The sequence below is a fragment of the Melopsittacus undulatus genome, chromosome 2 (genome assembly GCF_012275295.1).
Source record: "Melopsittacus undulatus isolate bMelUnd1 chromosome 2, bMelUnd1.mat.Z, whole genome shotgun sequence".
NCBI classification, from domain to species: domain Eukaryota; kingdom Metazoa; phylum Chordata; class Aves; order Psittaciformes; family Psittaculidae; genus Melopsittacus; species Melopsittacus undulatus.
The window spans coordinates 120,329,098-120,343,857 of NC_047528.1; the positions used below are offsets into that span (position 1 = coordinate 120,329,098).

The following is a 14,760-nucleotide window of genomic DNA, read 5'->3' on the forward strand; positions in this document are numbered from 1 at the left end:
TTTTTAGTAAACAATATATTGTCTCTTGTTGGGTTACCTAATGGATCAAGTGTATATTTACAAGTATGCTTTGGTTCCAGAAGAGTAATACTGATCTTTAGTTTGGTGTTCATGAACACTGCTTTGGAAATCAGATAACTAGGTTGATTTTGAGAGTGGTTGCTATACTTAGCATTTTCTCTACTATTGATTCTGATTCTGTCATTATAAGATAAGTGATAGAGAAATTATGTAAAGTTGCCTTTATGTTCCTTGTAAATGGAGAGTTACTTTTAAGATAGCTTTCTATTGAATATCAGAAATTACTTTCTGAATGGCTCAGGTGAAATGCTGGAGTGTGACGGAGGAGATAGGAAGTGAAATTGCTTTTTTAATCTGTCTAAAACATCCTGGAAATGACAAGATTCTGTTCAAATGAATAGTTACTACTTCAGTGCAACGTTTGCCTTATTAAAGGTTGTGCTCTCTGTCTACATTATGTATACTCCCAGCTGCCCACCTGTATGTAATACATGGAACTATTTAAGTTCTAAGGCCATTTAGGCTGGTGTTATCTGGTATTTTTTGACATGGAAGTGATATTTCTTCTGTCTTGTTAATCTCCTTTGGTACACACAAAATTAACATCGCTACTAGAGCAGTTTTTATTATTCACCGTTCACACTTCTGTTGCACCTAAAAATGTTTTAGGTTTCCCCTTTGTTCGCTGAGGCTATTGGCCTGTGTATGCATAATAGGCATATTCTGTAGCTGTAGAGAGTTGATAATATAATACACAGTTCTTGGAAAAGTTTATGGCATGCCTTAATGTATATAATAGGACTGTTCACAGTGAACATGCAGCTGTCACTTTGAGAACCAAAAAGCAAGCAAATTAAAAGCTGGGGGTAGGGTGCTAGTGTTACCTTATGCCCATGAGGAACTCACAGTGTAAAAGATACAGGTTTATTTAAGGTTACACGAAGATCAAGTGGCAAAATTGGGAATCTGACCCAAATCTTCAGGGACTTAACTCAGTGTTTTCATCCCAGGACACCCTTGCTTTCTTCACTGTTTTGTTGAACTCTGATTAACATTGATTTTTTTATTCATCCTGTTTTTATCAAGCTACATTTTCAGACTGAGCTGCACTCGTTTGGGACAGTGGGCCATTGGATATGTGACTGGTGATGGGAACATATTGCAGACCATACCTCACAATAAGCCTCTGTTTCAAGCTTTGATTGATGGCAGCCGGGAAGGATTGTAAGTACAAATTCCTATAGTGACCTTAGATAAGAAATCCTGATATCCTTGTTCTTGTAATGCTCATATGGTTATAAATTAAAGATCTATACAACAGAGAACCTGGATATGGTGTCTAGCATTCCTTTGAAGTTTACAGACTGTCCCTTTCATTCATATGAAAACACTTGTTTCCAGGTGACTCCATTAACCGAAGTTAGTGAAAGTTAACCAAAGCTATATCTCATAGCAGATAAATTCCAGGAGAAAATAAAATCAGTCAGCTATCACATTGATTCCTCCCTTTTGCCCCCTCCACCTCTCCTCCCCTCCTCCCATAACTGTCCCAAGCGCACTTAAGCTTATTGAACTATTACTACTACCAGTTACTCATATGTCTAACTCTGGACAATAATTTGAAAGCTATGTAATTGCTTTTTTATATATTGTACAGCCAGAATGTTTTCCAGGTACCAGTAGTTTACTGAAGAGATTGATAATTCTAAGAGCCTAAGCTTATATGGAGAAGTACATTTTTACTAGGTTGGCTGAAGTAACAGACAAATTTTGGTTGTCAGAATCTTTTCACTGGGATACATGTTTTGATATATCCACATCATCATAATGGTGGAAAAAAAATATGGGCAGGGGGAATTGATCAGTTCTCAAGAAAAGATTGAGCAACCCTTTACAATCTTGCAGTTTTTCCCAGTCCTGCATGGTCCAGTAATGTTTTTCCAGGTATGATGTTTTCGTACTGGTAATAACAAACACACTTATGGTAGTGTTTCCACTTGACAAAAACTGATCAAACTTAAACTAGAGCTGAGAATATTTATTCAGAGTGTAGTTTTTGTACCCTGTGTAAATATAACTTTCTCACTGTGTTACTTAACAAAATGACTTTCAAGTTAGAGGTAACAAAGATCTGAATAGAGAACAACTTAATGTCTCTGGTTTCTCACAGGGTTGAAATGCCCACATTGGTTCTTGAAGTCCAGTGTGCATCTTGGATTCTCAGTGTAGATTCTTGTTATAATAATATACAGATATACACACGTGTAGTATTTTTACAGATATATAATTTTATGTGTTTTGTACTGCATAAAGCTGTACAAAAATGTATGTTACCTTCTATTCTGCTCCATTACTCGAAATAGTCTATAAAGACACCAAACATCATGCTTGCAGGGTAGAGGCCGCTATGAACATGTGCAAGTATAAGCTTACTGTGAAATGAAGACCTAAACCACTGCTACCTCCAGAAAGCTATCTGCAGATAGAAGCTCAGATGCATTCTGGTGTCATCTGTGCATTTGATTCCATAATCTTTCCTGTGCTTTTGTAGAAAGACTTGAGCCTGTATCAGAATGTAGCAACTCAGTTGCACTCAGAAGGTAATAAAGATGGCTGAGGAAAGCTAATGTGTTTTAGTTAATGACTACTGTAACTTATTCTGCCCCTTCAAATTTTCACAGGTAATATTTAGCTAATAAAGGTAAAGAAATGTACATATGTATAACAATCTTCTTGTGATGCAGCTATCTGTTCCCTGATGGACGAAGTTATAATCCTGATTTGACAGGGTTATGTGAACCCACACCCCATGACCACATAAAAGTCACACAGGTACGTTGCAGAGCTTTTCAGTTATTTTTTATCAGTGCTTCTCTTAGTATCCCATCTAGCAGTGATAACAAGTTGTTATTAAAATGTGAGAAACAATAAGAGTGAAAATATGTTACTGATGCAGGGTCTTATGTGAAGAACAGGGTAGTAGCCCTTTAAACTCTAGAGCTGATGGTGATGCACATGGCATGTGTTGGAAAGTTTGGTTATTATAAGCTTCTTCCAAGTGAGAAATGTGTTGTCAGGATACTCTTTAATAGCTGTTATTTATGCTGCAGGTTTAGGTAGCTTGGGGTTACCTTGCTGATAGCAGATGGGAATACAGAAATAAGATCAAAAGATAGTTTTCAAACCTGAATAGCAGTGGTAGTTTGACATCTCCAGGAGGAAAAGTGTAGTTCATTTATCACGAAGATACTGGTTCCAGGGTCTCTCTCCTGTCTTCTCTGCCCATTGTGCTAATTAGAAGAGATCAGGGAAAAGCAACAGAAAAAATTATCTGTCTAAAGGGAGTCACTTTGTAGTCTTGTTAAATGATGATCTGATCAACTGATGTGCACGTGTTATGCTCAGTAATAGGAAGTAGCCACCCCAAGACAAAAAAAAGACCTGCTGAATCTTGTGTAATTCTGAGTGTTCTATGTACATTTCACCTCCAGAAATATGTTAGGAAAGAAGTATTTGTTATCATCTATGGCATTAGCACAAATACCATCATGAAAGTATCTGTTGCCTAAGTAAGAGGATTCTTAAAAAGAATTACCTGAAGGAAGTCTGAGTACTTCTATTTCTCCGACTTAACTACTTTCCCCTCCAGTCTTAAAATAGTAATGAAAGAGTAATGCAGAGATATCAGATGTTTGTGTTGCATAATCTTCTAGCCCCATATTCTTACTTTTCCTCAAGGAGAGGAAAAGCAGCTTAGACATTCTCAGTGATTACCTTGTTCTTCCCAAGCCAATCATTTTGTGCTTTGAATTCACGGAATGAATCCAGTTGCCTCTGAACTTGTAGTTGTGAGCACACCATTAGTTAATTCTCATGGTAATTCAACAGTCTGAACTATGTGAATGCTGTCTTAGATAATACAGAACTGCAGTAGTTTAAAGCTGTTGCTAGAGCTGCTTAAATTACGAAAAGATGATATAAAAGTGGCTGCAGGGCTGGATTGCTGCAGATGGATTCTTTGTGAGAGCTCTACCATAAGCAGTACATACTGACTACAGCTGCAGATATGAGCTGTCTCTTTTATTTTCTCTTTTTCTTAGCCTCATATCCTCTTCCTTTACTCAGCAGTAGCTGTTTGTATTCCTGTGGCCTGGTTTCCACTTATTTTAAGCTTTCAAATGTCATTTTTGTTTTCCAAGACTAAAAATAAACTCTGTTTCTACACAAATGCATTCAATTGCCAGTTCCTCAACAATACGTAATTCTAGAGAAATATTCTGGACTCAAGTTTTATTTATTCCTCCTGAAGATATTCTTATATCTTCCTGTTGATCTTGTAAGGATACAAAGTGCTGAATGATCTGTGCATGGCTGTTGCCATGTTATCCTGAGGGGTATTCTTGCTGTTCTTGCCTCAGTTAACCATACTACCATACTGCATACCTGATGCAGGTAGAAAGCCCTCTTGCTTGTCAGCTTTCAATTCAATAACTTTTACTAGTACTAAACTTGTACCTAGAAAAGGAATTCCCATGTTTGTTCCCATTTATCCCTTTATTTCTCACTTACAACCATTTGCTTGCTGTCTTATTCTTAATTGCAACTAAGGAAAAGCAGGATAACTGCTACGTGAGGTATACATGTCAGAGGTTTGTGGAAAACGTAATAATCACAGATATTTTAAACTTCCTTTTGTAGAATGTATTGTAGTATGTCACAGGTTTAAAGAAGCAAAATAGTAAGCTGTTTCAGTAATCTTAGTGTGGCTTTTCAATAGATCAGTAGCAACAGTTTCCTTGACTGATAAGTAAAGTGCATTGGAAAACAGGGGACTCAGAAATGTTTGTCACTACTGGGGCTTAAGTATATTCTTTGTGAACAAATCAGAAGAAAAAAATAATCAAGATTTGTTTTGTTACAGGAGCAGTATGAATTGTACTGTGAAATGGGTTCCACTTTTCAGCTGTGTAAGATCTGTGCAGAGAATGACAAGGATGTGAAGATAGAGCCTTGTGGACACCTTATGTGCACTTCTTGTCTCACAGCGTGGCAGGTACTGTCATAGTTCAGTTAGTGGAGAAGAGGAGGGGTTTCTGTTACATCCTCTGTACAGTGTGGGTATATGTTTACTTTTCCAGGTACTCACTGAGAGGGCTCAAGTACATGTATATTTAAGATTATAAGCTTTTTATTTTGTGGACCAAAATCTGTAAAAAGTGAAGTTCCAGGAATGGTTAAAATCTGGACTTGGATGCTGCCAAGGCCATTTGCCCATAGCTGCTAATTGGATTTCCTGAGTGCAGTATCTTCTCTGACAGTGAAAGCTGGGCATTTGTTGCCAATTCAGTGACCAGGTCACTTCATGATGTATTGAGAAGGCATTAAGAGTACAGGTAGCAGCTGGGAATGGTTAACTTTAACTGAGACAGTGTTTTATAAGGAGATGTCTTTGGTGAGGGAAGGATTTAGTCAGTAGCACAGGTAAGGAAATAACCTGTGGCAAAACAAGCTTAGGATTCTTTTGTTTCATGTTAGTAATACATAAAGCACTAAACCACCTAGTTTTAGACAGTTGGGGTAAGAGATTGAATAGAGGGGAAACTGATCTCTGGATGTGATTTACAGAATATCTTAAAAAACCACGGAGACTTCCTGGTGATACAGGTTGGTGTGTTCTGTTCATCTTGTTCATGGACATATCAGTCTGGGAAAAGGGAGGACTGACACCTTTAAATCGGTACAGTTAACAAGCACTTGACTTAAAAATGAAAACAGAAGGCAGGAGACATTCCTCTTTACAACTTCTGACTTCCCCTTAATAGGTGCTTCTAAATGGAATCAATTCTCCCACCTCCTCCCTGCCCTTTTCTTCTTCCTGTATTTAGTGGGGAGAAGAAAGGATCATTCCCTTCTCAGGCAGGATTCTGTTTTTCCATTAGCAATAAAGCTTGCCAGAAAAGGAGTATTATTGGTTACCAATTTTGTGTTCTTTATGAAACTGGAGTTTGATGCTCAAATACAAATCTTTCAAGTTTCCCACAGATCTGAAATTGTGAGACATTGTTTTAGACATACCCAAATAAGAATATTTATTTCACTGCTAAGCAGCTGCTGAGCTGGAACAGTATTTCTCCTTTCAGGAGTATCCTGCCTCTGTTCTTATCAGTTTCATTCTCAGTGTCAGACTGAAATCTTTGTACTCTTTATTGCTGGATGTCTCATTGCATGGTAGCAGCATGTTCTAGTGTCGAGACAGTGATGTGCTCTGATTCTGGACACTTGAGAAGCTAAGGTCCTCAGTGCTTTGGCTAATGGCTAAGAATGCAGGAAGAGGACACAACAAAGCATTTTGGGCTCAGAAAACTAATGTTCAAAAACCATCAAGCTTCATCAAAACATCGCAACCAGCTGTAATAGACGAGGTACATTTTGGGCTACATTACAAATTTAACTTCTGTATCATTACTGAGGCAATGAAGAAATATTACACTCTAATAGCATCAGCTGTTGCAAGCTCCTGGTGGGCTAGTGTTTAATTGGCAGCATAACTGCTCATTAGATATGCCTCAAGAGGTCCTATACAGATGTTTTCACTAAGCAGAAAAAAACTGAGTAAGCAACATTAGATCTGCCACAGACTCCTAAGACTGATTGAGTTGTTCACCTTTATGGAGATAGGTCTCTCAAGTAAGACCTGGTTTAGCTGTTTGCTTGTTGTATTGTGCAATAGGAGTAAAATGTCATTTTCTTCCACAGAAGTCTGCTCTTGTCTAAAACTGCATGTCTGGACTTCATTCAAAAAGCACATGGGCATGTATGCTGCAGTGTAAGGTTCACAGTAGCTACTCTCTCTGTGTCCTATGTAACCTTCCTGCTGGCAGGAGCAAACATGTATTCACATAGACATGTCAGAGCTCAGGTTTAATCTGTCAGTTGCATTCATACTGTGGAATACAAGTCTCTTCTGCTGTGATTGGTTACCCAATGTACTTTGGGGAACTTAGTGTTTTTCATAGGAAAGGAAGGAAGCTGCAAATGCAGAACTATTTGACAACACAGATAGAGGAAAAACTCAAAAATTAAAAGCTCTGTGCCTCATCTTAAGGCTGACTTTAGAAAATGAAACTGTAAGGAATTCTATGAGTAAGGGAGGACTTCTGTTACATATAATTTGGAGACAATTTGAAGTAGTAAGGGTGTTGACAAGACTGTGTAATTAGGATGCAAGGCTGCTAAATTAGATTACATGTAACTTTTCATACGGAATGACAATCCAGAACTAACCATGCAAATAGACATGACTCTTGTCAGGAGACATCATTTATAGCTCTCTTGCCTTGGGATACAGTTCTTCCACAGACTGTAAAATCATCTGTCAGTTTAGTAAGACTGGCAAGTATCAAGATAAAAATAATGCTAGAAAAGGAAAATCAAAGCTGTTCCTGTATCTGAGAAATCAAAAAGCTCTGCTTGCTTGATGGTATTTCAGGGTAGGTAGGTTATTTAGAAGGAATCCTGGTGTTTGTCTCTTTCTAGCTGTCTCTCTGACTATAAATATGACACAATGTGATATCTGAATTCAGACTGAATTATCTTGAGCCCTCAAAACTTCGGGGCTTTTGTTTTTTTTGGCTTTTTAATTACTTCTGATGAGGAAAAAGTATCTCTGAAATGAGTAAAAGGAATGGAAATACGGCTGCTTGAAAATCATTTAGCACATTATATCACTTAGAAGTTAAAATTCAAATGATACTTTTCCCTGATAACATGTGAAAATAGTTCCTTGTTTCACATAATTTACTGGAAATGTGGTCAAGTCCTGGTTTGTTACTTAAACATGTCAAAAAATGTTTGTAGTTTTAGATGTCCTGTATCTGTGTTGCTGAATGATGGTAATGGTGCAGCTGTGATGCACTGCATGCCTTAAAGCTCATCTGCATTTTCTTACTTGAAATGAAAAAGAGATACTTGAGTATAAAAGATAATGTAATGAAATGCATTATCTCTGTTTCCACACCTCACCTTCTTTCCTCTAAAGGATTAAGAAACTTGTAATCCTAAAAGGCAAGGTGTTACCTCCTGACATGTAATACTAAGACAATTACAGTTTTGGTGCTTTGTAGAGGTAATGGTTGCATTTTGATTAGTTACTTTTAAGTGAAGCTTAATCTTTTCTCTACAGACAGCTTTAAAATGCAGTCATTTTACCATTTACTGTAGTTAAATATCTATGAATCTGTTTCCTGTTTATTTCCCATCTTCTTTACAGGCTCTTAGTGACCTGTTAAGGGCCTTTTTTTGCAGAAGGATTTAAGACCTACTTTTAAAATGGCTTATCTTCTTTTAGTTTTAAACATTTTTCCCTTGCTTGTAGGAATCTGATGGCCAAGGATGCCCCTTCTGCCGCTGTGAAATCAAAGGAACTGAACCAATCATTGTGGATCCCTTTGATCCAAGGGATGAAAACTCCAGGTGCTGCAGTATCATTGACAGCTTTAGTATGCCCATGCTGGACTTGGATGATGATGATGATAGAGAAGAGTCTTTAATGATGAATCGTTTGGCTTCAGTCAGAAAGGTAAGTTTTTCAACTATTGTACCACAGATAAAGTTGTATGTGTGTAAATGGAGCTGCTTGTAACTTCAAACAATGAGAGGTTGCACTTTGTGCTCCAGTTTTCACCAACTCACCGAAGAGTTCTTGGGTTGAAAACACAAAGCACATCAATACTGTAGCAATAATGCTGGAGTTGAATAGGAGGAAAAAGAAAATTCCAGATTCATAGCTGATACGAACTGTGTTACCTCTGTTTATAATGGAGGTAGCATGAGTTTGCACCAGCTGAGACTCGTGTCCAGAATATGCTCTATGGACAATTGCCTGAACTGTTATTTGTAGGGAACAAAGAATTTCATACATACAGAATATATTACTAGTTTTCTGCCAATGCTTGTATATGCACACAGAGAATGTGATTAAACCTGCGTTTCTAAAGAGATTATAAATATTATTGCTTTGTAAGGGTAACTTGTAACTGAATTTGTATTGCTTTTAATCATGTTTCCTGTGAGTTGTCTGTGATTTGCCACCCCCCACCCCCCTTTATTTTCAGTAGTAGGTTATTTTAGTGGAAAAAGCTTATCTGAGATTATTCCTAGTGACTTTGTGTTTTGGGGTGGTTTTGTTCTGCAAGGGGTCTGTGTTAAATTCTGGGATCTTCTTTCTTTGGTCACGGGAGTTTTTCTCTCTGATAGATAAGCATTATCATTAACAAAAGTTTATGTTGTTAGTTTTCATTAGTATACTGTAGTCTGGAATACATTTCGACATAGGCTATGCAACACTGAATTTTACACTGTATTTTCTGGTTTTTCCCTTTTAATAAGGCCATTTAAATTGGAATAGTTGCCTTGGAATTAAGTCAGTAACATCTTACTTTTCCATTTTGTTATCATTGTATTTTGGATTTTTTTAAGGAGGCAGAGGGAAGTATTTCACCCTTGTATCTGAGAATATCTCTCAGTTAATACAGTTGATATACATACTTCTGATAGCCTTCCTAAACTCTTAAGTCATATGAATAATTTTTGTGTTGTCTGTGTAATACAACATGGCCTACTCTTGGGAGCAGTTTATCCTTCCTTCCTGGACTTAAATTGCAGTCTGCAGCCCGACCTCTGTAAGATAGCCTTGAATTGATGGGCTTTTATAGCACTATCACTTCCATGATAAGGCAAAAATGCATTATGCTTTTATCAAAAGGAGGAACAACAGGCTTTACTATAAGAAGTCTTGTTTTCAGTATCTACCAAATGCTTGAGTGCTTTGCTTGCTATTTTTATGTCATTGATTTCATTGTTCAGTGAGAGAAACCTGCTTAATTATCCCTGAAGTTTAGGAACAGCATTCTTCACACTTTGCTAGCCTCTTGAAGTCCCTGCTTTAAAATGCTGATTTATCAGCTCCTTTGGTGATGTTTCAACTACTGTGTTCTTCTTAGAGCTGTTACCAGAGGTTGTACAGTGATGCTCTTAACCACATCACCTGTGTGGCCTGGGACATTATTTGTTGTATACACTTTTTGTTAGCAATGCCCTCATCAGCCTTGTCTGTTTCCTGTAATCCTTATTTATTTTTCCCACTTGTCAGTGTTTCTCCATAGCCTGCTAGAATAAATTCTTGTTTTCCTTTATGACCATATGTAGGGGTTTTGCAATTTTCTTTTTGCTAATGCTGTTGATATGAACCATGGTACTTGCATAATGACTGAGTTGTATTCATTTTGTGTGTTCAATAATGGAGGTTAAGTGACAGACAGTAATTAGGTCTTGTAGACAACTTGCTGGTACTGTTGTTACTTTGTGGTTCCAATGAACCAATTTGTTGGTTCTTATTTTATTGGCAGGAATGTTATATGCTTTCTCAATGTAAAAGTGCTAATCCTTGGAAATCATAAGGGCTGATTTTGTCTCATATTACCTGGCTAGACCATGTAGGTGTTGCTGAGAATATCTGTGTCAACATCTGGCTACAGTAGTATGCTGCGGTGTTAAACTTGCCACGGAGGAAAGTTACAGGGACATGATGAAAGTGACTGTAGGGCTTAGATGTGTTGCAGAAATATTCAGATCAACCGTTATTGTCCTGAAATCCTCATGGGATGGACAATGTTAATATGTTTTGAAACTCCTACTACCACTTCTCAAGCTTTGGAACTTGCGCTTGGACATACATTCATATAGGAAAGAATAGTTGCAATAAGCTCATTTTAGAAGCCCATGCAGTCAGGTAGGTCACTGATTAAGGGCCCTGGGTGGATTTTTAAGTGAGCTCTTTTCTTGACAGGATGAAAAACACTTTCTGGAATTGTCATTGAAGTGTAAGTAAGATACAGTATTTTATCACCTGCTCTACCTGTATGAATTATAAGTTGGATATCAAAACCACCAGTTCTGCAGTTTATCACTCTGTACTCATAAACTGAGAGGTATCTGAATTAAGTCCCTGAGGGACCTCGGACTGGAAAATGCTTTAAGGAAAAGAATAACCACAGTTCTTTAATGGAATGAGTAAATGGATACACTTTTGAGAAGGATGAATCATTCTTGCTAGGTGTTGTGAGTCAGCAGCAGCAGCACATCAGCTGTAACAGAGGCTTTAGAGAAATGCACTGCAATTAGTCTGGTTTTCTGCCTCATCAGGCAGCTTATTTTTTTCATTTCCGAATTGTCTGCAGATATTTCTTTATGAAAGAAAGATGAAAAGTGGTGCCAAAATCTCTGCTAATTGTCTCGGATGGTATCAGATTAGTTGTTGCCTGAAGTGTTCCTTTACTTAGCTCTGTACCATTTGTGCTAGCTAAGCACAAGGTTAAGAAATGTGCATTAAAGAAATGTTCAGATTACAGGCTCAGGTAAATATTAAAAACGAATTTCTTAGTTTGTTTTAAAGAGGGCATTTGAGTCTGTAGTAGCTTATGTTTATTATCCCATCATGTTTAATATTCCATTGTCCCAGTGAATTTAGTTATGTTACTGTACGTTGTATAAGATGTAATTTAATACACGTTGTTTTAAAAGAAAGGAGATAAGGAAAATGTATAGTGCAGGGGTTCTTGTTAAGAGCAAATAAATTTGAATTCGTAAGTGTTAAGATAATTACTTGATGTAAATAATACTACATGAAAACATAAAGGAAGGCCCTCGCAGCATTGGAGACTATGAGGTTTTCAGTAGCTTAAAGTGATTTAACATTCTTTAAGAAACACTCTATTCTAAGACCAACTGAGGTTACCTTGTCTGGGGAGTTACTGTCCTCTCTGCAATGAATTTCCTATCTCTCTGAATGCACCAAAACCTGACTCCAGTTCATACTGTTGCTTCAGAATAATTACAGGAAACTGTCAAAGCTGAAAGCCACTGTTAGTCATGATTAAGCTTCTTCCAGCAGATAAGTCAAACTTAACAAAAGACCTTGGTTCCCTAAATACGGAAGGTGACTGTTTTTTACTCCTCTGCATCATTTCCATGTTGTTAAATTGATTTGTTTTCTGGTAATGTAAAAAGGCATGTATTACAAGGCTTCAGATGTGCGTCCAAGTATTCCCTTTAGCTGTACACTGTTAACTCATACATACATGTCACTTCCTGCTTAGCGCTACACCTAGTTTGTGGGAATTTGTTAAAATTATGCCATACAACAAGAGAGACCCTAATTGCTTAATTACTAGTCTTTGAAAGAGGCATAAAGGCTGAGAGACAGTGTGCCTCCCTTGGTTAAAACGTGTTTTACTGATTCCTTTAGGCATGCGGTGCTGACTCTCACAGCCATAACTGCCTTAGCCTTCTTCACATGCATTTTCTTGGGTCAGCAAAGGACAGATCAAATAAAGAACAAACCCATCTATGTAAAAAATGTTTACATCCACCAGTTTTAATTGATGGACCTTTATATCTTCATGAAAATGTTTATATGCAGATTATACTGATCTGTCTGTGTCATAATTTATCCTAACAAGAAATAACAAATTACTCTGATTATAAGTAAAAAAACTTCAGGGAATTACTTAGAAATGAAAAGTCTATTTCCAGTATAGGTCTGCTTGGACCTTCTTAGGTATCTTATTATGAACTTTATAAACTACTGAGTTTGGTCCAGCAGGACATTATCAATCACGATAATAATTCCTCTGTGACTCCCTTGTTAGGATTTGTGTTAAGTATGCTTTTCATGTGTGCCTATTTCACAGGCACTTGAAGTTAAAGCTCTAGATTCAATAGCCTCACGGTTAATATCTCCATCAGAAAAACCTTCACTAGACATTGTAATAGATGTCAGAAGCAGGCTTATTCTTGAGCTCACAACAACTACGGGCAAACTGGGATATACCAGTATATCCCAGTAATACATCTGATTACATAACACGTTGATTCACTCTGCAGTACAATTGTGCAGTAAGTCACAGCTGCTTTTCCCTTGGCAGCAGTCATGCCAGCCAGATGAAGTCCATATTGTAACAAAGGAGTCTGTGTTCTTTTCCTTAATCACATCTTTATTGCCCAGGTCTGTGGTGGTGCAGCAGAGCCCCTTTGTGCACTGAAGGTCTGTCTTCTGTCACTGCCAGTTCATTTCTATTAGTTTGTGCTTTAATCACTCCCTTGTTTCATCTTTTTGTCACTGTGCTGCTCTTATTGCTCCTTTATTTCCAGTCAATAGAAAATGCACAGAAATCTTCAGTAGGTGACAAACAAAGATTTAAAATCTCTTTCTCCTCAGGGAGTCTGCCAGAAAGAGTAGGTATCATGTACATCTGTTAATGCTCTGGTACCCACATGAAATGCACCCGTCTTGTTGGCGTAGCTGTCAACAAACATCAAATGATGTAGCTAGATAGGGTGGACAGGAAAAACATGGGTTTTTTATAATGGGAATACGATGGAAATCTGATATTAAATGCTGAAGAAAACATGTTTGTTGCTGTGGAATATTTAGATCAGTAGATCTATATGAGGAACCATAATGTTGTAATAGCATTATGGCTGTAAGCAATTGCGGTTTAGGGGTATGAAAGATGATTTTGATATTTTGAAGCAAGACATTGATATAAGCTTAAATTGAAGTCTTTTTCAAAGTAGTAAGTGTGTGAAAATATCTGTTTCATTTTGGCAGTTGTGATATACTATCTATGGAATATGCTGGGTAGAGATAGCTAAATACGAAATATATATGGAACCAGAAGTTTATCATATAAATTAAGTCTCTTGCTGCAATGGGCTTAAAAAACATGTCAGGTTTTAAGAATCATTGAAATTTTCAATGAATGTTTGTGTTCTGTATTTGGTTGCTGCCTACTACATAAAAGGTACATCTTTTAGCCACTTGTTTCCATTAATCTGAAAATAGCATCAGATCTCATGGGTTTTAAATGTGAACATTTCCATGATTGCTGTCTCTGCTGGAGCTAGACTGTTATGGCAGGAGAAGTCTGACCTGAATGGGGGACCAGTGAGCTTATTAAGAAATGAGTATGTCATTTTGTCTGGAGTAGAACTGTGTAAGGGAAGGCTGCCATATAGAAAGAGTGATGGATAGTCTTAAATGCTATTACAGTGTTGTTCATTTAGCTGTGAGCTTGTATCGCTACATACAGTGTGACCTTAGCGACTGTTAGGTTGCTCTCTGAGGAAGTTGTGTTAATTAATGTGGTGGTACAGCAATTAGTACATCTGAACTTCCGAACAAATGTTACCTATCCAGTGCTCTGTTTGCAGTATTTCCTATTATTCTTTGTTCCCAACTCCCTGCTGACTGAGACACAATATGTTATGCAACACCGTAAAATGTAGTCACTTACTACAACTCTTCCATTTATTTTGAGTGAGTGTATCTCTTTGGAGGTGTGACCTGCTTGTTTGGTTCTATTTCAGGTAATTTGGGAAATAAATTCATTTTCTGTCTGCTGAAGCTAAAGCATTGAACACATATTGCATACATGGCTCTTGGCTTTCAGGAATGCTTGGTGGAGGCATAACTACACTTTGAAAACTAAAGCTATTAAATGATATGATGCTTGTTATGCCGTTTAACTGATAGATGCTTTCTGTTAAGGGAAACAAATTGACATTCAGTTTATAGTCATTGCATAGTTAGGGTTGCTCAAGCATGCTTGTGGGGTACACATCTAGTTTAGTTATTCAGCTTTCCATTATGTTCAGAGAGGCTAAGCACCTCAGTCATTC

General features: G+C 37.4%; 1 protein-coding gene across 1 annotated transcript in view; it reads left to right on the forward strand.

Moving 5' to 3' along the window:
* Positions 1-14,760, forward strand: part of CBLB (Cbl proto-oncogene B) — a 115,871-nt gene that overhangs the window by 71,721 nt on the left and 29,390 nt on the right. The window contains exons 7-10 of the mRNA XM_034074554.1: positions 1,108-1,245; positions 2,766-2,853; positions 4,943-5,074; positions 8,396-8,599. Coding sequence (XP_033930445.1) covers positions 1,108-1,245; positions 2,766-2,853; positions 4,943-5,074; positions 8,396-8,599 — 562 coding nt within the window. The remainder of the gene's footprint in view (positions 1-1,107; positions 1,246-2,765; positions 2,854-4,942; positions 5,075-8,395; positions 8,600-14,760) is intronic.